The sequence below is a fragment of the Symphodus melops genome (genome assembly GCF_947650265.1).
Source record: "Symphodus melops genome assembly, chromosome: 10".
NCBI lineage: Eukaryota > Metazoa > Chordata > Actinopteri > Labriformes > Labridae > Symphodus > Symphodus melops.
This window is the reverse complement of record NC_136700.1, coordinates 25,937,865-25,962,405: the sequence shown is the minus strand read 5'-3', so window position 1 is coordinate 25,962,405 and position 24,541 is coordinate 25,937,865. Positions and strand designations below refer to the sequence as shown.

The following is a 24,541-nucleotide window of genomic DNA, read 5'->3' as shown; positions in this document are numbered from 1 at the left end:
GAGGAGTGGACTCTGATTGGAGGAGCTGAATAAAAGGCAGTGGATTCATCCTGCTCGCCCCTCTCTGCTCTTGCCAGCCACGTTGAAAGATGTTAATATTGTAAATTGTGAATGTGTTATTTTTCCTCTTAACCCCAGCGTGAGAGAAGCCCTACTTTTGTTAAAAGATTTTTCTCCTGTTTTGTTTTAGTAGAAGTTAGGGGAAGTATTGTTTTTGATTTTCCAAATTATTTTTGATAGGTAAGGTTGAGGGTACCTGATGTTTTTTTTGTTGGTTGTTTTAAGGGTACATTTTCTCTCCTTCGAAAATAAACAAGCTGTGGGTTAACTAAAGTGGTTCTTGTTGGTTCTGGTTCTTGTTGGGAGTGAGAAGAGTTGGGGCTGCTTTTATGTTGTGTCCAGGTTCCCCTAGACCGGCGACATAACATGTGTTAAGTCTGTAATACAGTATTTATATCTTCAAAATTCTGATTGGATTTATATAAAGAAGTCCAGCTCCACATGTGATGTGTTCTAATGAATAGGATCACGATCATGTCAACATACTTCCACTTCTTTTACATGAACTGTCAATCTTCTGCAAAGATATCAATGTTCCACAGAGGACTCTCCGTTAAATCCATCCATCGAATCCTGTTGGGGGTCACAAGGGCGCTGAAGGCAACACGAGCTGAAACTGGCGAAGAGGCAGGGTACACGCTGGACACGTAGCCAATCAATCAGAGCTGACACACACATAAAGACAACCACTCACATTTACTACACTCACACCTGCAGGCCACTAGTTAGGCTAACGAACGCATCGATGGAGTAAGCTGGAGTATAAACATGCAAACTCCACTCAGAGACCCCCAGCTGGATGAAGCTTCACAAAGCCCCTCACGCTTGCACAATGTCAAGACTCAACGTGGAAACACAAACTGGTGCACCAGTATGACTGAGCTGTAGGATGTGATGTGAAGTACAGAGGTGGAGTGACCACGGAGTCGTTTAAAGAAGGACACTTTCATGAAATGCGCTTCCGTATTAAGCAAAATAAAATAGTCAGATAAATCAGTCAGTCAAACTTTATCAAACACATTTACAATAAACATTGTTCAAATGTTAATGAGCGTACCGTACTCACATTGACTCCCAGCCTTGTTCTGTGGTAACACGTAAAAAACACAGTCTGATGTCGTGACTGATATCTTTGAGTTTGAAGTCAGCGTGTCTCTTGAAAGGTGCCATTTTAGGGTCTTTATACACACACACACACACACACACACACTGTAATGTTATGGTGAAGCACATGTGTATTACTCCGCGACGCTCCTTACTACGGTAGCCAAAACAACCAGAATTACCGTAATCCATATAAAAGGCGCTCCGGATTATAAGGCTTTTAAGTGCGCCCTATAGTTCGGAAAATGCACGACATGTTTGAATGCAAAAAAAACAAAAACGATTCCATCACTCCGACTTTACACAAACTCTTCCCTTTCACGAGCTGATGTGTAAACACAGAAAGAATTCACCTCAAGCGAGCAGGAGAGGCTGGTGATGTTTGTATCCTGCGTCAGGCGTCGGTCAAGGATTGTACGCACGCAACCAGTGCTTCTAAACCCCGCCCACCTCACAGTGATGGACATGTGTGAGAGTGCGTCTGTGAAGCAGCTCCTGACCGTCCTTAAATGATCCCTTGTGAGTTTGTGCTGCTGCAGGACGTCACCCAGTCGACGCCTGTTGCACACAAAGTTTTACTGTAAAACATCTATTAACGGGCCCACGGATGAACCCACTGTGAGTAAAGCCGATGATAAATGTAAACACGATTCTTCCCTAAAACGTAATGAGGAATGAGCTCGCTGCATGGGTGCAGAATATCATGACAACACATCACAAGACCACCTTCAGAAGATGAAAGCGTGCTTCTTTTCATGACACGGCCCCTGCATGGAGCGACCAGATGAAGGCGGCGTTTAAACAGAGTGGAAACACTGACGAATAGAAACGAGCTTCCTTCAGATAAGAGCAGAACAGACAGACTCACATCTCTAATAAGAACAAACACAGCAGGAAAAAAATGGAAAATGTCCTCTGTCAAAAACCCGCTGGACTTTACCAAAGTGTGCAAACAAACAAACACATCTTTGTCCTGAGTCTCAACCTTTTACAAATTGATGGTGGTCAGAATAAAGCCTTTTGTTGAAATCCTCTCACTGAGTGTCATTTTTAAGCATTGATGAATTCTCGCAGATCTTTGTGAATTATTTAATGCCAGATGCTTTCCACAGTTTCTTTCTGCATTAATACTTTCCTTTTTCTTTTTTTTGTCTTGTCAGTGAGGCGGAGGTACTTCGCCAAAATCAACACAAACTGAGAGTTCCTCACAGGAGCTTTAAATTGATTTATGAAGCACATTTCATGACGCGGTGAACTCAAAGTGCTTCACTGTAGAAAATGCTGAAAAACAACAACCTTCATGGATCAGGATGAACTGGTTAACACTGACAGCACACTGGCGTAATGAGCATGTATGAACTCGTCCTTTTGTTACATTCATCCAGTCATCACTGTCCGCAAGTTAGCTGCAGAGCCTGATCATCTGCTGCATTCAGGTCCTGTGGGGATTTAGAACTGCCACAATAAACTCATGTTGAATTTGTTAAACTGCATCTAAAATACGCCTGTTCCTCTGAATGGTGTTCAAACAGGCTGTATTAAAATGATCCTCATTGAAGCAGACTGAACTTTAAGGACTGCAGAAGAGCTCATTCAGAAACAAGAAAACCTTCTCTCTCTCTCTCTCTCTCTCTCTCTCTCTCTCTCTCTCTCTCTCTCTCTCTCTCTCTCTCTCTCTCTCTCTCTCTCTCTCTCTCTCTCTCTCTCTCTCTCTCTCTCTCTCTCTCTCTCACACACACACAAACCGCTCCTCTTCTTAGAACCAATCAGAGTTTGATCAGCCCTCCCTCTTCTTCCTGCTCTCACACACAGCCTGCTGCCCTTTGGGTGTAACCAATAAGATCTGCACAGTCACATGCTGTGTGATCTGAGGTCAAACTAGTTTCACTTATGAGGAAGTGAATCTCACACAGTCGTTGTTACTGAGAGCAGAAATGGCGCAGAAAGGAGTTCAGCTGAACCAGGAAACTCTGTCTTGTTTGATCTGTCTGGATCTCCTGAAGGATCCGGTGACTCTTAGCTGTGGACACAGCTACTGCATGAACTGTATTAAAGGCCACTGGGATGCAGAGGATTATAAGGCAGTCTATACCTGTCCTCAGTGCAGAGAGGACTTCATACCGAGGCCTGTCCTGAAGAAAAACACCATGTTGGCAGATTTAGTGGAGGAGCTGAAGAAGACTGGACTCCAAGCTGCTCCTGCAGATCACTGCTATGCTGGATCTGAAGACGTGGCCTGTGATGTCTGCACGGGGAGGAAACTGAAAGCCTGTAAGTCCTGTCTGCAGTGTCTGGCCTCTTACTGTCAGAATCACCTCCAGCCTCATTTTGAAGCAGCTCCACTGAAGAAACACAAGCTGGTGGAGCCCTCCAAGAAGCTCCAGGAGAACGTCTGCTCTCGTCATGATGAGGTGATGAAGATATTCTGTCGTACTGATCAGCAGTCTATCTGTCTCCTCTGTTTAATGGACGAACACAAAGGTCACCACACAGTCTCAGCTGCGGCAGAAAGGAGCGAGAAGCAGAGAGAGCTCGAGGTGAGTCGACTAAACACCCAGCAGAGAATCCAGGACGGAGAGAAAGATGTGAATCTGCTCCAACAGGAGGAGGAGGCTATCAATGGCTCTGCTGATAAAACAGTGAGGAACAGTGAGAAGATGTTCACTGAGCTGATCCGTCTCATGGAGAAAAGACGCTCTGATGTGACGCAGCAGGTCAGATCCCAGCAGCAAACTGAAGTGAGTCGAGTCAGAGAGCGTCAGGAGAAGCTGGAGCAGGAGATCACTGAGCTGAAGAGGAAAGACGCTGAGATGAAGAAGCTGTCACACACACAAGATCACAACCAGTTTCTACAGGACTACCCCTCAGTGTCAGCACTCAGTGAATCTACACACTCATCCAGCATCAAGATCCGTCCTCTCAGGTACTTTGAGGACGTGACAGCAGCTGTGTCAGAAGTCAGAGATAAACTACAGGACGTCCTGACAGACAAATGGACAAACATCTCACAGACACTGACTGAAGTGGATGTTTTACTGTCAGATCCAGAGAACCACATGACCAGAGCTAAGTTCTTACAATATTCATGTGACATCACACTGGATCCAAACACAGCACACACACATCTGTTATTATCTGATGGGAACAGAAAAGTAACACGAGTGAGTGAAGATCAGTCTTATTCTAGTCACCCAGACAGATTCACTTATTGGCCTCAGGTCCTGAGTAAAGAGAGTCTGACTGGACGCCGTTACTGGGAGGTGGAGAGGAGAGGAGGAGTTTATGTAGCAGTCACATACAAGAATATCAGCAGAGCAGGGAGGTCAGATGAATGTTTGTTTGGAGCTAATGACAAATCTTGGGAGTTAGATTGTTACAGCACGAGTTATGAGTTTTATCACAACAAAGTCAGGACTCCTCTCTCAGGTCCTCAGTCCTCCAGAGTCGGAGTGTACCTGGATCACAGAGCAGGTATTCTGTCCTTCTACAGCATCTCTGACACCATGACTCTCCTCCACAGAGTCCAGACCACATTCACTCAGCCTCTACATGCTGGACTCGTGGTTTATGATGTTGGATCCTCTGTTGAGTTGTGTAAACTGAAATGCAGATCTCTTCCAATATTATGGGACTTTGGCCTGCGTGCTCCACATGAGTCATGATTTGTTTTAGTTTGTACTTCAGAGTTCAGATTTCTTCATCTTGTTTTAGTTCTCATGTTCCCTCATGTTGCTCGTGTTGTGTCCAGCTAGAAGAGCCAGTCTAAATTCAGGCTTGTGTCCCTTTGGAGAACCATGACAAAAGACTCTTAATCCCAGCATGCCTTGCAGATACACCCAGAATTCTCTGCAACACCAAACGCATAGGTGTGAAGTTTGGGGTGAAGAAAAGCAGTTTCACCTCCTGCTTCACAGCACGCTTGGTTTAAAAGCTTTGGCGTGCAGGAAACCCGAGTCCTCGACAGAAAGGACCGGGATGTGCATTCATGCGCCACGCTTGTTTTTAACGCTTTGTGTTCTGTAGTTTAGTTTATAGTAGTTATTTGTTTCTTTGTTAAATAAATTCTGTTATAATTTAAAGAGCAGTTGTTTGTGGTTTCTGTTGTTGGGGTCCAGCCAGAATGACAAAGTTCAGGCTGTGTCGTTTGGAGAACTACAACAAAAGACTCTTTATCCCAGCATGCCTTGCAGGTACTCCCAGAATGCTTTGCCACACCTAACACATAGGTGTCTGGGAGGTATAAAGCCGGCCATGCTTCATTGTTCTGCCTCTTTCAAACGTCGTCTGGCGACGTCCGAGGATACTCAACTCTGTTCCTGTTTCAACACGCTGCTCTTTGTTTAAAAGTTTTGGCGTGCAGCTAATCCAAAGGCCTTGAAGCACACCGACGTCCGAAATTCCGAGCTTAGATCATCCACTTGAACGCATCTCCAAAGAAGAGCGTCTATTTCTCCCGTATTGAAACGGTATTGAGAGAGATTGTAAGGATTACGTCTCGTTCCGTCCTTTAAAGAAAGGACACCCACGGAGATCACCTCGCTCGACGGAGGACACTACGGCCCTGCTCAACCCCCTTGGACGCGCCGCCATCACCAAGACAACTGCAGAAAGGCCGTTCCAGAATCTCTTTTCTTCCTTTCATCAACCGTGGACAAACGGTTACAAGTGAGGCTTAGCTAGGTCTGGGCAGTTAGATATAGAGAGTGTTTAATAACTGAGTTATTATAGTGAAACGGTGATAATATTTGCTTGGTGTTTGACCACTGTGTCTTAGATTTTACCAGAGTAAAATCTCTTTTGTTCTCCTTACTTGTGCCGCTGTGTCCCGCGTGTTTATCTGTGAGCTCCCGCGTCATAACCGGGTAATAGACTCACTACCAGAAAGACTAGTGTGAACGCCGTCTGATACAAATCCGGCCACTGGCTTCTGGTACGTGAAGTACACTATGCTCTGAGTTGTGGTGAGCTCCAGACTGAGATTGAGCGGTCGAGGTGCGTTGTTTTCTCTCGCTCTCTCGCCTTTACACACACACACCTTTCGGTAGACGCACACACATAGAGATCTGTGGCTTTCCAGACGCTGCTGCAACGTAGATCACGTTCTGTGTCCGCCATCACGTGACCACACGTGGTCGCCGCCATTTTGATCTGTCCCTGTCTGTCTGTCCCCCTCTCTCTCTCTCTCTCTCTCACACACACACACACACACACACACACACACACACACACACACACACACACACACACGTGCCACGCTTGTTTGTTTTGTTTGTTACTTGTAGTTTGGCTTATGATGGTTATTTGTTTGATTGGGTTTCATTGATTTACTTGATGTTGCTTTGTTAAATAAATTCTATTATATCTTAAAAAGTCGTTGTTTGTGATCACTGTGAATTTGCTTTGTGACTTAGGCTGGGTGAAAGGGCTTTGTGTTCGGATTTCACACCTTCAATTAAATACAGATTATTAATTATTAATGATATTGGTATTTAATTAAATAATTTGAGACTGATATTGGTAATATTTTGGTTGTTCCCTGTTTACAGGGTGGTGCCCCGCGGTTTATTAAATGCAGTTTAATAACAATTATTGATTTAGATTAATAATTAAATAACTTAATTATGAAATTTATTTTGACAACTAAATGTTACACCATAAAACCCAACATAACCGTTGGTCAGGTATTCGCTCCTGAAAATTCCCAACACTGTGTATTTACAGTGTGACATAAGCTGGGTGCAAAGGTTTGTGTTTGGATTTCACACCTTCAATTACATACAGATAGTTAAATATTAATAATATTAGTATTTGATTAATTAATTTTCAGACTGATATTGTCATGTTTGGGTTTGCTCACCAGCAGCAGGGGTGCTGGTGAGCAATTATTTGTCTTTAAATCAGTGTCATACCTCCCTCTTAAATAGCTGACTGTAAATATATTCAGCCAACGTGACGCTTCCATGAGACTCTAATGTTACGAATCTCATCATGTGAACCTTTCCCACAATCGGGATCTAAGAAACAGGGTGAAGAGTATTTGAGTGTTTTTTTCGTTGGATTATTCTGAAGCTGCTTCGTCTCAAACGCAGCTGTGTCCTGAAAGGCTGATTTAACTCAATTAAACCTGAGATGAAAGATCATCCATGTATTGTTAGAGCCTGTTTTAGTTTGTATTCAGTGTTTGTTCACCTCTCAGCAGGCCACACTGCAGCTTGTAACATCCAACTTCCAACACGTCTGCTTCAGCATAAAGGCACATTATAGAAATGGCAATAAGGGACTTTTATTGTGAAAAACTTTCTGGAAGTGAATGTGTTAATCGCTGTGAGTTTTTGAGGAGCTGTCGGGAGAAACAGCATTTGTTGCCCATGAGTCAGAGCCACAGCCCACTCGTTTGAATCATGTTGGACTGAAGACAATGTGACGTCAGTTCTTAAACACCTGCAGCAGGTAGAGCCGCTGTGCAGCACACAAACAAAGGGCTGGATGGGATTAGTTCACACTCTGTGGGTCAGTAGACTCTCAGCTTACCCAGATTAATGTTCAAAAACACTGAACAAGTGGATTTTTCATAGTTCCCCTTCACGCCTATGCAGCTAGACGCAAGAACACGTGAAGCCACCAGCAGAGTGGGTTTAATAGGAAGCTATTTGGTCTCTATTGAGTTGTGTGCTCGCCTGCAGCACGCTGAACAGAACGCAGCAGACCCATGGGTTCGTCTCTTTGTGAGTGTGAGAGCAGGAGAAGCAGAGGAAGGAGAGCAGACAAGGAAACAAACACATTCCACACCAGAGGCGAGAACATCAAACAAAGACACGCTTTTACACGAGTGTGTGTGTGTGTGTGTGTGTGTGTGTGTGTGTGTGTGTATGTGTGCAGGTGTCATTTATTGTGCATAAAAAAGCTAACACTATTTTAAACACGTTCTGGTTACTTTCGCGGCGGCAGCGCTGGCTGTGTTTCGGTTCCACCTGCACCTTTTGTGCTTTGACACATGAAAGCTTGTATGAGCCTGTAACCTGAATTATAGGTCAATAAACCATTAATTTAAAGGAGCGGTCTGTAACTCTGCCCCTAGTGTTTAAAATGAGTACTGCAGTCTAAACTCTAATCATCACAGAGAGCTGGCTCCGCCCCCTCCTCTTACACAGGTCAGCATGTGGTGGACACTGTAGCTTCAGTGTTTAGCCAGCTCTGCATGCGGTGGACACTGTAGCTTCAGTGTTTAGCCAGCTCTGCATGTGGTGGACACTGTAGCTTCAGTGTTTAGCCAGCTCTGCATGTGGTGGACACTGTAGCTTCAGTGTTTAGCCAGCTCTGCATGTGGTGGACACTGTAACTTCAGTGTTTAGCCAGCTCTGCATGTGGTGGACACTGTAGCTTCAGTGTTTAGCCAGCTCTGCATGCGGTGGACACTGTAGCTTCAGTGTTTAGCCAGCTCTGCATGCGGTGGGCACTGTAGCTTCAGTGTTTAGCCAGCTCTGCATGTGGTGGACACTGTAGCTTCAGTGTTTAGCCAGCTCTGCATGTGGTGGACACTGTAGCTTCAGTGTTAAGCCAGCTCTGCATGCGGTGGACACTGTAGCTTCAGTGTTTAGCCAGCTCTGCATGGGTCTGTAAAGCTTTCTGCGTTCTAACCTCTCTCCATGTTTCAGAAGCATCTCCAACATTGATCCTAGTTTGAGCAGCTCTCTGCTGGGGGAGGTTTACTTGCTGTACACCTACAAACACACAGCTGAGGTGAGTTTCCATCATCCTCCCGAGAATGTATGTGTGAAAAACAGAGAGTGAGAGATGGAGAGGAAGGAAGATGGATTGAGGTGCTTAAGAAAATGATGCATCATCACACTTTCATGCTGTTCCCTGTCTCTGGAGTGTGTGTGTGTGTGTGTGTGTATGTGTGTGTGTGTGTGTGTGTGTGTGTGTGTGTGTGTGCCCATGTGTCATCAATAAGTTCTTGCATGCTTTTAAATGTGTATGTTGGTCATGATGATGGTTACGTTTCTAGCTGCTGTGTGTGTGTGTGTGTGTGTGTGTGTGTGTGTGTGTGTGTGTGTGTGTGTGTGTGTGTGTGTACATGACAAAATGCTGACACCATGTTCACGTTGAAGACGGGTTGTCATTATTCTTCCCAGCCATCAGTGAGAAAGCCAATTTCCATTTAAAAGAGCCCTCTTCCTTTCTTTCTTTCTTTCCTCCTCCCTCCTCTCATCTCGGCCTGAAAGCATGTGTTTTAAGCTTTCATGCATGCTCTTTGTGCCACACAGAACACTTGGCTCTTTCCCGTCTCTCTGGAGTGCACACACAGCTCTTGTTTCGGTAGAAGCGTGAGTCGTGGGACGGAGAAATGTAGGGCGGCACAGGGAGTTTTGATATGGAAACATGTGAAGGAGAGGAACGTGTCTTTGTGAATGCTTTAAAACAGGAGTTTGGTTGTCTGCGTTCAGGTGGAGGAGGGGCTCGAAAGCCTTCTCTGTGAATGGAGCACATGCTGACAGGAAGTCTGTGACTTCACAGAGGCTGTGATCATCATCCGAACTGTTTGAAAGTCAAACGAGTCACTAAGAGTTAGTGATGAAAGTGCATACCCAGGATGGATTTAGATGGATTTTTTTGTGACCAGCTGACCGATGAAGTGTTTGCCAACTCAGGCTCTTTTCATGGCCAGAGAGACACAGTCACAGCTGCGTCAGTGATTCCTTTCCCTCAGTCCTCGTCTCGCTGCTCGTTGAGATTAGCTTCCTTTGAGGAGCCACTTTGGTGCCCAGGCGACACCGAGCGATCATGATTACAAAGACAAAAGAGGCAAAGGAAGGAATACAGAGCCATCTGAGAGCTGAAAAACACCGTGGGTTGACTGAATGTGAGTTAAGAAAAAAAAAAGAGGCTGAGGGGAAAAATGGGAAAGAGAAAAGATCCATTTTTAAATGTGGAGTAAAGGTTTTGCTCCAGGGAGGCACTTTCAGCTTCAGGGATTCATCAGACCGGAGCTGCAGTCGTGTAGACGTATAGCAGATAGAAGTGATGTCATTCTACCAGGCGGTGTGATGTTCTGACCCCTCAGCCTTGGCTCTGACTGAAGAGGAACATGCTGGAACACCTCCCGCGAGGAAAGCCCGTGCCCTGCGGCAGACATGCCTCGGATTCCCTCTGTGTCCCAGGAGGTGACGGAGGACGTGGGAGGACTCAAGTAATACTCTGCCGCTGCCGCCTTCATAAGCACGAGGACAAGAACGAAGGTGTCTCTGACAACACACACTTACATTGTTGTGTGTTTGTGTTTCGTTGTGCTTTATGTTTGTTCACAGTGAAAAAAAACAACAAAAAAAGAAGACTGTTCGACAACAAATGAAAAGCATCTTTAGTGTAGCGTGGTCCTACTCATGTCTGTGTTATGTGTTATTCATGTTTCTGGGTTCTCATCAGATGTGTGTAAATGTATTTATCTGCCTGTCTGCGACTCCTCCACTCTGATCCTGGAAACAAAACACACTAACAGGAAAACACACGGCACTGTGCAAACACACATTTCTTCTTGTTAGCCAGCCATTGCTCTCAGCTGACACAACAAGGTGAACCCTGGGTTATTGCCCCTCTCTGTCCCCTCACCCCTGCCACCATTCATCAGTTCAACTATCCCCGCTGCATGAAGACCCGGGAGGGGGGGGGGGGGAGAAGGGGGGTGGGGGGGGTGGGTTCACACGCATTTCACTGACAGTGAAAGTGGAAGAAACAGGAGGATCTAGTTGACGATGATTTACGCTGAAGATTTCTGGGCTCTCGTCCCCGAACGAGTCGCTGCAGATCAGAGAAGAGAGACGAGCGAGGAGAACGAATGAAACGTGAACCTGAGGATGAACCGATCAGCCAATCAGGTGGGAATACAAGAGAGAGAGAGAGAGAGAGAGAGAGAGAGGAGAAGAAAGAGACCAAGGCGGGGAAAAAGTGCAGGACACAGACACGGAGGCAAAAGGGAAGCAATGAAAGTAATAAGGGAAAACAAGCTAATACCAGAGAGGGGATGAAAAGTGCTAAAGCAGCAGCCAGACAGCCTGAGTCGGAGATTACAGAGGAAGAAGAGTATGAGGTTAGAGGAAATGGGAAAGGGAAGTGCAGAGCCATTTATTTTCCTTCTTCTCGTTTAATTCATCTTTTTGCCGCTGTTATCAGAGATGGGGACCACTGGCTTCCACACACACACACACACACACACACACACACACACCTACACACACACACACCTACACACACACCTACACACACACACACCTACACACACAGAGCATGGGTGGGGGCACGTGGAGGTCCACGGTCTCTGGTACCATCATTTTGGAAATTGGATGCTGAGAAGTTGAGGTCCTGCTCGTCGGCGTGCAGATTGATGACCTGAGCTCGCACCGTGCTGACGGAGCGCTCGACTGCACGTGTTCGGACGCTGAGGACGTCGAACATGAAGTGGTCAGAGAGGAACAGAGGAGGAACAAAAATACCAGACGACATGCGGTTAGAGGTCAGAGGTCGACAGACTGATGTGAAATCGAAGCTGATGACAGACATTTTTCTCCTCATGGTACAAGGAGCCGACAGAACGACAACGCTTTCTTTTTCCAAGGCTGCTCGTTCTCTGGAGCAGCCTCAAGGCTCAAAGAGGGACATTAAGAAGCTTTCTGTGAAACTTCAGACCGCGATGTGAGAAACAAACTGTACGACACCCAATAAAACTGATAACAATCCCATCCAATCAGGAGGCTCTCACAGCAGCCTGCTTACAGCCTCGCTTATCTTCCCTTTTGTCCGCTCGCTGCCTTATGAGTTTTCGCTGTCTGAGTGTTTCTGTGCAGAGAGGAGAGATGAAGAGACGCGATACAAGATGGACAATAAGAGTCTGAAGACTTCCATGTTGTATAAAGTGTATTTTGATCACTTCCCTGTCGGCTTCAGGTTCCTGTCATTATTGATTGGGTTGGATGCAGAGCTTGTGCAATATGATTTTCCTAAACTCTAAAATGATCGGGGGTGTGCGGCCCGATTCGAGACTTGTTGTGTCTCATTCTCTCGTTCAAAGTGCGGCGCGTCACTACGATTATTTTAACGGTCCTGATCCAGTCCGAGAGCTTCCGTGACCCGGATCATAAACATCAAACATATTTACGATGCCAGGTTGGGAAGGCCCTGACAATGAGAGCGAGCAGATTTTACAACTCACCCTTCGTTCGTGCGCCAGATTAAAGCTGCACGTTATCCGTCTTCTAAACCTAGATTTTATCAGCATTGATTTTTCTCAATTTCAGATTTTTACTGCAAAACTGAAGACGACAGCAGAAGAGCCAGCTGACGATGTGGCACGCGAGTGTGTGGTCGAGTCCTCTGGTGTGTGTGTGTGTGTGTGTGTGTGTTCAAAGGATTATGATGCTGAAACTGTCCTCGTGTCTGTGGTCTCTCACGTCTTTAAAATCGGGGATGTTTTGAAAATGGCAGAGTGAGAGGTCGGCTCGAGGAAACTCTCTGTGCAGCACGTCGGTTTACACGCTCTCTACTGCAGCTGTGTTAAACTGCATCGTCCTGATCAAATGAAGTGAATCCAATTCAGTTCCAGTGGCTGCACCTGTACACACCTGAGTGAGTGTGTGTGTGTGTGTGAGTGTGTGTGTGTGTGTGTGTGTGAGTGTGTGTGTGTGTGTGAGGCTGTTAAGTGAAGACGTGACAGCTGAACTCGACTGTCTCTAAATCTAATTGAAAAACAGACAGATTCATGTTTTTATCAGACGACAGAACTTCTTTTGTGTGTGTGATGGTGTGCTGGAAACACACGGTATGTTGTGTGTGTGTGTGTGTGTGTGTTTTGTTTTTGACATTCCCACAGCAGCGTCCCTTTAACACAACAACCACTAGCCCCATTAAAGAGGCCCTGATCTGCGTCCATGGCATTTACTTCTCCCTCCGCCGCCTCTCCTTCATCCCGGCTGCCAAACAACGCTCTCAGGGACGAGTGCCCTTTCATCAAGCCCGAGTGTATCTGCTCTCGCGTGTGTTTGTGTCCTCTCAGCATAATGGGGTGTTGACAATCCTAATTTGAAAAATGCACAAACATAAAAAAAAAAAAATTCGCAAAACAGGCTTCAAAGACGGGATTATCGCTGAGAGCCGAGAGAGGGAGTTAATGTCACTCGGTAAAGCCATAACAGCCCTGGGTGCTACGTGTGTGTGTGTGTGTGTGTGTGTGTGTGTGTGTGTGTGTGTGTGTGTGTGTGTGTGTGTGTGCTAATACATGTCGTGTACTCGAACTGAACTTGTTCATCCTGACAAAGAAACAGGGTGTTTCAGCATCGAGCCTTTAAAAGTTGAAGACTTTGGGATGGGAGCACGTTTAAGCTTTGACCTTAATCCACAGAGTTACACTGTTGTTGTTTTTATTTCTCTCCCACTTCATATCAGTGTGTCACATGACCAGCTTCGCTCGCATCACAGGGGAGCTCCACGCAGGAATAAAGAGAAAAACACGCAGACAACATGTTGCTTTGTCCCTCTAAACACCTTCCTGTAAGACGACAGGCACCTGAGGACGTGCACAGGGTGACCTGCTGGTCGTTGAAATTGGTGTCGTTTACATTTTTTCTTCTGTTGATTTTTTTCTTCACAGTGGTTTTTATTTTCGGTGAAATATGTTGGTGGAATAAAACGTTAAAGGGAACTCAGCCAATCAGAGTAAAACATATCAAAGTGTGTGTGAAGCCATGCTGCACCGGGTTGCATTTGCTTCACTGTGTCTTTGCCGGTGTCATGCAGGGAAATGCATGAATCTCACGTTGCACATCTTGTTCATTAAAAAGGATCTGTGATGGCAAAGTATGTGAAGTTCATTCTTGTTAAATGTCCTTACTCTCCTATAGACTCTGTAGCAGATGCATGTTCATTAAGCAGCATTAATATCAGCTGCAAACAGTGTGCACACGAAATGATCTGCAGAGAAACTTTGAGGTTGGATAAAAACATTCTGCAGGGTAAAGTTTGTTGTGTTTTCTCTCCCGCGAGGCGCACGCACTTCTCTGCACAACACCGGAAAACACGAGTTTCTTTTAGAACAGTGACCTCAATCCCCTCTGCATCTGAAGACGAGTCCCACGTCTGGTTAGAGTCGTCACCGCACCGCAAAAAAAGTACCCATCTTAAGAAATTATTTAGACTCGCTTGTACTCATGTTAAGAGTTTTATGAAGCTCTTTGAATCATTTATTTTCTTGAAGCGAAAAAAGGGGACAGATTTGGGCTTTTCTTGTGGCGTTCTCAGATCCCGAACACGTGTTTAAATAAAGAAAGCCTGACTCGAAATCAAGAAAGCGTGCTAATTCATCCAGAACCACAGGCATGTGTTGCTACTTGTTTTCAGAAAACACAGATTGGAAGATTGAACGGGAGCCAAGCGACTTAACAGCTTTCGCAGGGTTCAGTGGCTGCCACTGAGCCGCTGCCAGGGTCCTCATTTACTGCTGTTTATCAGCAGCCTGCTAACATCAAGTCCACTGGGACCAGAAATGGCTGGAGTCCAAAGAAATCCAGCACATGAATCACCTTGTTAATGACAGAACGACACATGGACACATGTGAAGCGTCTCACGTGCTGCTGACCCCTCTGACAAGCGTAATCTGCAGTTATCTTCAGCTGTGTTTGGGCTGTTGTTGTAGCACTGACTGCTAACACTTGTCTTAGCATTAAACTGTGGTTCTTGGAGGGGGGGGGGGGGGGTTCTGATGTGCTGAGAGTCGTGTTGGCTGTGTCGCGGCGCTCTTAGTAAAGTGATCACACCAAGCTAAAACTTGACAGGCCGACTCCTCAGGGAGGGAAGCAGTGAAAGAGAATGACTGAGATAGAAACATGTACAAAGGTTGGGAGAGAGCGAAAGAAGAACATTTAGACTCATGCACCTAAATATATAAAAACCAAGAACCCGATCACACAGAGACGCAGCACCAGACAGCGTGCGTGATGGGCGCTCATCTCTGCTGCAGCGTGATGCATTTTTTCCTGTTTTTGGTGCTTATTAAAAGTTCAAACGTTCTTATATTTTCAGAGGCTCAGCGCTCGTCACTGTCACTTCACCTCATCAAATCAAGGAGGAGGATTTTACCTCCACTTTTCATGACACTTTTTTCTTCCTGGTCGAGAAGCAAAGCAACAGAGACCGCCTCGTGTTTATGTCTAATTTCATATCAGTGAGTGTCACCGCGAGTGATTACCACGATGGGATGCTCCGCTGTTTGTTTGGTCTAGTCAGAGTCGCAATGGATTGTGGGACGTGTAGTTCCGTCACTCGGGGCAAAAAAAAACAAAAAAACAATGTCCACAGTCTTTGTCTTTTCTTACACAGATTTTTTTTTTTTTTTTTTTTTTTTTTTTAGAGGTATGAGGGTGGCTGGTCGTCATGGTTACAGGCTTCAGTCATGTCATACAGTCTATAGATTTTGTGAAAATTTCATTGGAGGATTTAAACGGGGTAAATTTACTTCCCGGAACAGAGCTGTTGAAAGAATGGGCGGTCGTCGTTGAGCTCCAATCAGCCTATGACATGCTACGCTTTCATTCAAACACACGTTTACCAGATAACACGCTTACACACACACACACACACACACACACCGATATATTTCTGTGTGGAGGACCCACCTTGCCAGCCGGGTTTGCAGACGGGCTTGACGTCGATACGGACGGGGACACTGTGTGAGGCTCTCTTCTGGCCGCAGTCCCACGTCGTCACCTGGATCTCGTACTGCTGCTGGCGGTCGTAGATCAGCTTCTCTGTGTTCCGGATGTTACCTGTTACCAGGAAACAGTCACTTAATGTCTTATTCTTTGTAGCCACATGAACGATGACAGTCAATGACGGCAAAAGCTACTGGAAAAGCTAACGGTTGAGGAGCTCATTTGTCACAGGAGGAAAAACTAGAGGCTGACATCATTTCAGTAGAAGAAGAAGAAAACGAAAAAAAGTCTTTACAGACATGCGGAGAGGAAGGGCAAAGAATTTCTCTACTCATCACGGGATTGGAACAAGAAGGGAGAAAAGATCAACAGGAGCAGACAGGAAATCATTACAACAACAGACAAGTTTTAAATGCACACAACAACGAACGAGAGAAACCACACACACACACACACGCGCACACACACACACACACACACACACGCACACACACAGACATGCATACACACAGACACACCTACATACACACACAAACATGCATACACACACACACACACACACACGCAGACAGACATGCGCACACACACACACACACACACACACACACGCACACACACACACGCACGCACACACACACACACACGCAGACACACATGCACACACACACACACACAGACATGTATACACACACACACACACATACAGACATGCATACACACACACACGCAGACAGACATGCACACACACAGACACACACATGCACACACACACACGCAGACAGACATGCGCACACACACACACACAGACATGTATACACACACACACACACACACACAGACATGCGCACACACACACACACACACAGACATGCATACACACACACACGCAGACAGACATGCACACACACACAGACACACACGCACACACACACGCAGACAGACATGCATACACACACACACATACACACACACACAGACATGCATACACACACACACACACACACACACACAGACATGCATACACACACACACGCAGACAGACATGCACACACACACGCACACACACACACGCACACACACACACACAGACAGACATGCATACACACACACACATACACACACACAGACATGCATACACACACACACAGACATGCATACACACACACACAGACATACACACACACACACACACACAGACGTCACAGGCTTGTAAATCTCGGGCTTTGAATGAGCAGTCTGAAATGGTTCTTTCTGCAGGAGAAACATCAGGAGGCTGGAGGAGAAACTCTGGTCCTGAATGTGTCTTCTGACTCATCCTGGTCGAAAAAAAGTGAAACCAGTAAAGTGGTTGTGGAAGTTTTTATGTTCCGTCTTACACACAAAAAAGACGTGACTGGAGATCTGGAGGCCGACTTTTAAGGATTCCAAGAACAGCTGTGTGAGCTTCAACAGCTGAAGGAGTTCAGCTTTACGGTACTTTGAAGTGACGTGCAGCAGATATGTTTCGATATTCATCGCTTCTCAGCTTTGAAATGTGCCTTTAATGGAGCTGAACTGCAGTCTCATTTTCAAAAAGGTACGTACATCGTGTTTATATGACTTTAAAATGGAGTTTAAACGATGAGTAGTTGGACAGCAGACACTTTAAAGGGCCTCGAGGAGCAGCAGCAGTCTCAACCGAGTGAGCCTCGAGCTCGAGGGAATTCATGAAATATTAGATCACACACAATGCTTCTTAACTGCCTGTACATTGTGTGTGTGTGTGTGTGTGTGTGTGTTTGCTCAAAAGATAATGGGCATTAATTTCAATTTCAGAGCATCATTATATATCATTGTCAAATTAACTGTGATGCCTTAATATAATCACTGTAACAAATGAGATCATGCTTGGGCTGACAGGTAGCCTCCGTCTCTCTCGCTGCTGGTTTGATTGGTGCTAATGTTCCTGAACTAAGTTTCCTCTTCACTTCTGATGTTTGATGATGTCGTGACACCGGCCCCTGCTACCGCTGCAGAAACCTTTGTACCGTTTCCACTTTGCGAGTGACCCTTATAAAGTCGGACAGGGTAACCCTGATGATGTCATCGGGTGTTTGCGTCTCATTTCTCTTTTAATCCTCTGAAGGTTCCTCATGTTCGGTTTTTAACATAAACCTGCCTCCCTTTAAAGCTCACATGTACTAAACATACTTCCTCTGACATGTGTCTGTCTGTCTACAAACCCCCCAACGATGAGAAAAGTCCATCCTCTCCGTCTTCTGCCTGCTCCACTTTTCAGAAAATGGCCGTTTGGCGATGTTCCCTTCATGACATCACAAAGGGCAGTAGCCCCTCCCCCAGGTGGGTGACACTCCCACAGCTAGGTGTTTGTTCTGCCCTCTGAGTCTGCCTTCTCACCGTAAACAATAGGACATGGAGCCAGAAAGCAGCGAGTACACCCGAGCCCTTCCAGAGAGGGGGCGTGGTCAGACACAGCTCATTTACATATTTAAAGCTACAGACACAGAAACAGCCTGTTCTGAGCAGGGCTGAAATAGAGGGGTTTATAGACATGATCAAATAAGACACTTTACACTCGTGTTCTGAGGATCTCTGAGACTTCTTGAGACTGAAGAGGACGAGGAGATCATGTGACCTTGAAGACTGCGAACATTTACAGAGAGAGCATGGGACAGTAATACGGGAAAGTACGAGATTTTGGAGCTTGATTCTTTGTATGAGGATTAAAGTACTTAAGTTTAGCATGCAGCATGCCAGAGTAAATGTAGCTATGAAAGGTACAATGGTGTCTGATGACTCATATTCACCAAGTTAAACACCCTGAACAGAAAGTGTCACTGATTTTTTACAGGAAACATCCGACAATTTCCTGCATCAAAGTGTGTTTACAGGTGTTTGGGAGTCCTTATGCAAATATGAGAAGTGTTTATTAAAAGCCTGTAGAGGCTCTAGAGGAAGCTGAAATCTGTTAAATTGCCTCGAGTGATTTTGTTTGAGTTGGTCTCAGCTGCAACCGAACACTAGGATGAAAAGGAAGAAGAGGTAAAGAGGATGTTGAGTTTTCAGAAGTACCTCAGCAGCAAACTCCGGGGCTGCGAAATGAGGGCAGCTTATAGAAGAGGCAGATATTTCAGTTTCACACTCATTTCTGAACAATAAAGTCGCCCAGTGGTGCTTGTTCTCACGTGTCCCTCCCAGCTGGGGAAGTTCTTCCTGTCAGCCATGGAGGGAGGGAGGGAGGCGGTCTCATGACCCCCCCAAAAAAGACATGACAAGATGACGAAGGTGCAGAAGAGTCTGATGCTTTTGCCTTCGTGTGAGAGCGTATAGGAAGCAAAAAAGATGGAGTGAAAAAATGTATTCAAACGTGAAGTTCACTCGTAAAACGTGAGTCACTGTGGTTCGGGAGTTTTGTGCATGTGTGAATACGACTCAGAAACATCCACAACAAACCTACCCTGACTCATAACATACTCCAGACCAACAAACAATCAGCATCCAGACCACATCTATCAGCGTCGGAGAGACTCGCGCCTTGTTGGTCACAGCGACCCATTTACCGAGCCAGCATCTTTTCCCATGCGGAGCAGAGTGCTTGTGCTCCTAATGTGTCTGTTAATATTTGATGAGTCTTCCTCTCCACGAGGGCAGAAGTGCTGCACACAGAGCCGGGCGGGGGCAGTGAGGGCGCAGTCTGACTGAGAACACTCACGGGGAGTAAATCGCAGGCCGAGCTCTTTGTGTTGTGGGGACGGTGTTGAAAGGGGAGCCGGATGTTGATAAAGTGGTGTATCTGACAAAATGTGTGCAAGTGGGAGGATTAGATGTACATCTCCCTCTCAGTTCGTTTTAGATTCCCTCCCTCCTCGTGCTCCCCTTCCTCCAGCCCTCCTCATCCCCGTTCAATGCACATAATTGTCCCGCTGTTTTGCAGCCTCATCCCATTTCCCTGTTTGCTGCCTCATCTGTTCTTCTTCTTTTTTCCTTTCCACACGCACGAGTGCACGGCACCGACACACTCACACCTTCCTGCATGACGGAGGTTCCCATCCCCACTCCTTCAATTACTACATCAACTTATCCGTGTCAGCAGACTGTGCGTGCTGTGACTGCAAGGAGGCCAACTAGTAAATGACTTCTCTACCTCCCACCTCACTTTCTACGAGTCCTTCCATCCAATCCAATAAGCACAAATTCAATATTTGCTTCTATTTTTGGATTATTTTCATTTTTTCCATGGTTACAAAAATACTAAAAAGGTCTGCCCTGACACATTAAACCTCGGCAACATACACAGATTACTGACGCCAGGTTCAGACGATGTGTCAGAGCAAAGAGAAGCGAAAATCAGACCAATAAGGAGGTTTAAGAGCTGAACATCTCGCAGCGCTGCTCCAAAGAAGTCCCAGAGTGACATCATTAAAGGTGAAAGTGAGTTTAATAGATCTCCTTTAAGTGGCAAGTTTCTGCGTTGCCATTAAAATGAGAACTATCACTTAAAGGAGATCTATGAAACTCACTTCCACTATGAATGAAACAAGTCCGATAAACGGGTCAGGCGATAAACAAGAAAGACATCTCTGAACAGCTCATTGTTTTTGTCTTTATCGCTGTTACAGTTCAGATCCTCTTGTTGCACTTACACTCACAGCCCTCCATCCTTTCCTTCCTCTCTCTCCCTCAGGAGCGCTTGAGTCCAAGGGCTCCTTAAAGCCGTCTCCTCAGTGGTCAACGGTGGAGTGAGACCCCTTAAAATGAAGAGAGAGCCCCCCCCCCCCCCTCTCTCCTCGCTCACACTGCAGCTTGGACCTAACCTCATCCACTCAGCCTTTTCATTGCAACAGCTCAGCAGTCAAAGCAGCAGCAAACAACTTTGGTAGAATCTTCTCTTGCATCTGCAGCATGCCCCGAAGGAAAGACACAAAGTGTGCGCTCAGATGTGAAGAGCCCCGAGAACAAGTGGCATTTAAACAGCTTAGTGGTTAGAATCAAGACAATGCAAGGTAAAGAGCACACTCAACAATCAGTTCATCCTCCTTGACTTTGTGTGGGATATCCAAGGGTGTGACAGAAATAAAAGAAAGCATCATGGAGGATTTAGAAGTCGGAGTAGTAAGAGTGTGATAATACTTCAGTCGCAGCTCGCCTCACAGCAGAATTAACGCTAAAAAAAATCTGCTACAAAAAGGTTATTGGAGGACGTGAAAATGTAAAATCATACAAAATAGTTCACAAGTTCAAGTTGTAACCACATCGGGAATCACAGTTAATCCCTGTGAGACTTTGAGAGGTTTTTTAAACATTAATCTGCATCTATGTATGATTTTAGAGAGAGAGAGAGAGAGAGAGAGAGAGAGAGACAGACAGAGACAGAGACAGAGAGAGAGAGACAGAGAGAGAGAGAGAGAGAGAGAGAGAGAGAGACAGAGAGAGAGAGAGAGAGAGAGAGAGAGAGAGACAGAGAGAGAGAGAGAGAGAGAGAGAGAGAGAGAGAGAGAGAGAGACAGAGACAGAGAGAGAGAGAGAGACAGAGACAGAGACAGAGAGAGAGAGAGACAGAGACAGAGACAGAGAGAGAGAGAGAGAGAGACAGAGACAGAGAGAGAGACAGAGAGACAGAGAGACAGAGAGAGAGAGATGTTTGTGTCTACTCAGACATGTGGGATCTTATTGGTGGAGACTTATGGCTCTCTGAAAATAATTAAAAACACATTTTGTCCTCACAGTTGTCAGAGAAATGTCAGTTTTTCCACCAGAGTTTAAGCCGCAGCATCGTGTATCACGTCCTCGTGCTCGGGATTTGTACGTTTTGGGACAAATGGATTTATAAAAGTGACGGTAAAGGGAGAGCAAATATTTACAGGCTTGATGTGGAAGATGGGTAAAGGGCAGTGCTTTAAGTTAATGAGACAGGATCAGATACAAATACGTTTCATGATGACATCACTGTTCTTATAAACCCCGCCCCTCCCCCTCCTGGACGCTGTTAACACCTCAGTACTCACCGTTTCGATCTATGGCGAAGGGCGTGTTGCTGGTGGTGATCTGGTAGTTACAGATCTGGCTGTACTGCGGCGAGCAGTCCTGGTCAGTCGCCTCCACCTGAAGGATGCTGTCGTAAATCTTGCCCTCGGTCACTGCGGCTCGGTACTGCGTCTCCCGAAACACGGGGGCAAACTCGTTCACATCGTTGACCTGAATGTGCACCACCGCCCTGCAGACAGTAGGCGAAGGAAAGCAGAGATTAGACTGTCTGTCGTCTGCATAGAGGCTAGCTGCTTTATTTCACAAACCAACTTTATACTTAGTCCAGACTGGAATTTGTTTTGCATCCAGGTGTGATAGTACGTATTTTCATGGATTCATTCATCTTGATACATTTGTGGATATATCTTTTAATTGTGACAACCATGTGAGAGTAATTCATTTTAGGTTTGTGAAGATGTACTACATACATGTGTAAAAGATCATATTACAGTAGTAGCAGAGTTATATTTGGTTTGCAGCCAAGTGTCTGTTGTTGTCTGAGAGATTTAGCTTAACATAGATGTTTGACATTTGAGTCAAGGAGATGAGTTCTTCATGCCTTATACAGAGTGAAGTATTTGTGGGCTGTCTTTCTAGTAGAATATAAGGAACACTGAAGAAGAATACTTGGCCAGTGATGGTGATATCCTGGTTCACTAGCATGTGAGATTGTGAGCAGCATGCCAGTAACTGCAAGGTTCTGGTCATGAAGCATGTCTGAGCTATTGTTTGTTATGATATTATGTTATTTGACCATGGATAAATAAATCTAAGATGATCCACAAGTCTGTTTGATAATGTCCTAATCATTCATTTAACACAGATTCAGTGGAATCACAAATTGATTCTAACTTACAAGGTGACAAGAATAAAATAAATAAATAAAAAAAAAACCCACACAATATATAGAAACCCACAGGCACATAGACTCAGACAGAAGGAACGAAAAATACAGTGAACAACCTGAAATACATAAATAGAGTCCATCAGTAAACAACATGAAACTGAGAATGTCTCAAAGCGTCATCATCAAAACCAGAATAAAAACCCATTAACAGTCATCAGGGTCACCATGAGAGTTCAGATCGCCACAGTCTGGTGGAGTGGCTCTAAATCATGTGTGTGCATCATCCCCAGAGGTTTGAAATGATTCGGGTCATACCCTGACTTTTGAATGATTACTTTTGGGGCTTTTGGCCTTTCTTAAACATGTACAGGGAGAGCGAGCGGGGGATGGCATGCACCATATAGCATCTGCTCCAGGGGTAGATCCTGCGACCAGTGTGATGAGGACTGTCACCGTATGGGCCGCCTGTTCTGTCAACAAGGCTGAATCCAGTCCATTGTGCCAATGGGTGGTAAACACAGGAGGTCTGCCTTGGTGTTGAGAGTGGCCTGAGAGATGTGGGAAAGATGTAAATCTTGGGAATCTTTGAATCAGCACGTGTTTCAGCCTTTCAACACCAAAAGAGGAGAGACGGATCAGTTCACATTTACAAACAGCTTCAGCTGAGCAAAGTGCTTTACAGGCAGACAAACAGATACTCACCTAGCTTAGAAACAGTCAGGGACTCAAATCAGCAATAGAGTAAGAAACAACCATCCTAATAAATAAAGCAAGTCATGGACTTGGACCCATGACTTTAAGTGGGATTGACATGTCTGGCTATGTGGACAGTAGGATACATCAACAACTACTGCGGGGACTGAATGTCATCACTTGTTGAGCATACAACAAATAATCCTAGCCTTAGCTGTACCAACTTTTGCTAGCATGCTGCCTGGCTACAACAAGATCCATGTTAGCGTTTGAATATTAGCGCCGAGGTCAACACATCACTTTGCATGACTGTGAAAACCAGAGATCCAAACAAGGACACAGCTAAGCCTGTTTAATGTTTCCTGCAGGTCTGCAAAGTGTTCTCCTGTTAAACATGAACAGCGTCCCCTGGAGCTCCTCTCAGAGCGACTTAAAGGGAAAACATTTCATTGTTCTGATTACGCTCTTCACCCCGACTTTGTTGAAGATTAAATATCATTTAGGTAAGTATTAAAAAAGAACAAAATACACTTCCAATGCTTTTGCAAGAAAACTAATATGCATTTGCCACTGCTTGCACATTCATTTGTTAAATAATTTATGTATTATAATACAGGCTCATTAATCATGCTGCCACTTTCTCCCTCAGCAACTGTACAGAGGAAGAAAAAAACGTGCAAGTTTAATTGAATATTTTGTAATATCTTTTTCAGTTTATACCGTTTCTTTTCCCTGCAACAAAATAAATACACACATAAAAGGATGTTTAACTTCAGCCTCTGACTCCACACTTTGTGTCTCGATAAAAAGATAACATTATAGCTCTCGTCCTCTGTGATCAGTCAGCCAATCAGAGAGCTGCTCTCTTCCTGTGTGACCATGAAGGAAACCTGCTGTGTTGAAGCTTCTCTGACAACAACGCAGCAGCCAGTATGTCCTCCTTCTAACTTTAGATTCTGCTCCTGAATGCTCTGGATTTGATTGGACCAGAGAAGGTAGGCGGGGCTTTGAAGGCCGTTTTGGACGCCCCTGGGTTTGCCAGATATGAGAGCAGTTATCAGGTCAACAGGTGTTGCAGCGATGGAAGCGGGCAGTGGAACTGCTTCAGATAGA

General features: G+C 45.3%; 2 protein-coding genes across 3 annotated transcripts in view; one reads left to right on the top strand and one right to left on the bottom strand.

The window, feature by feature from the left end:
• The window catches only part of LOC306830374 (calsyntenin-2-like), a 250,424-nt gene that overhangs the window by 55,573 nt on the left and 170,310 nt on the right, over window positions 1-24,541 (bottom strand). For both annotated transcript variants that reach the window (XM_079353806.1, XM_079353805.1), the window contains exons 4-5: window positions 21,867-22,075; window positions 15,826-15,975 (exon numbers count right to left, since the gene is read on the bottom strand). In XM_079353806.1, coding sequence (XP_079209932.1) covers window positions 15,826-15,975; window positions 21,867-22,075 — 359 coding nt within the window. The remainder of the gene's footprint in view (window positions 1-15,825; window positions 15,976-21,866; window positions 22,076-24,541) is intronic.
• LOC306830383 (tripartite motif-containing protein 16-like) lies at window positions 3,083-5,140 on the top strand. The gene has a single exon (XM_079353835.1). It carries the CDS (start codon window positions 3,099-3,101, stop codon window positions 4,824-4,826), a length of 1,728 nt encoding a protein of 575 aa, XP_079209961.1. The 5' UTR covers window positions 3,083-3,098; the 3' UTR covers window positions 4,827-5,140.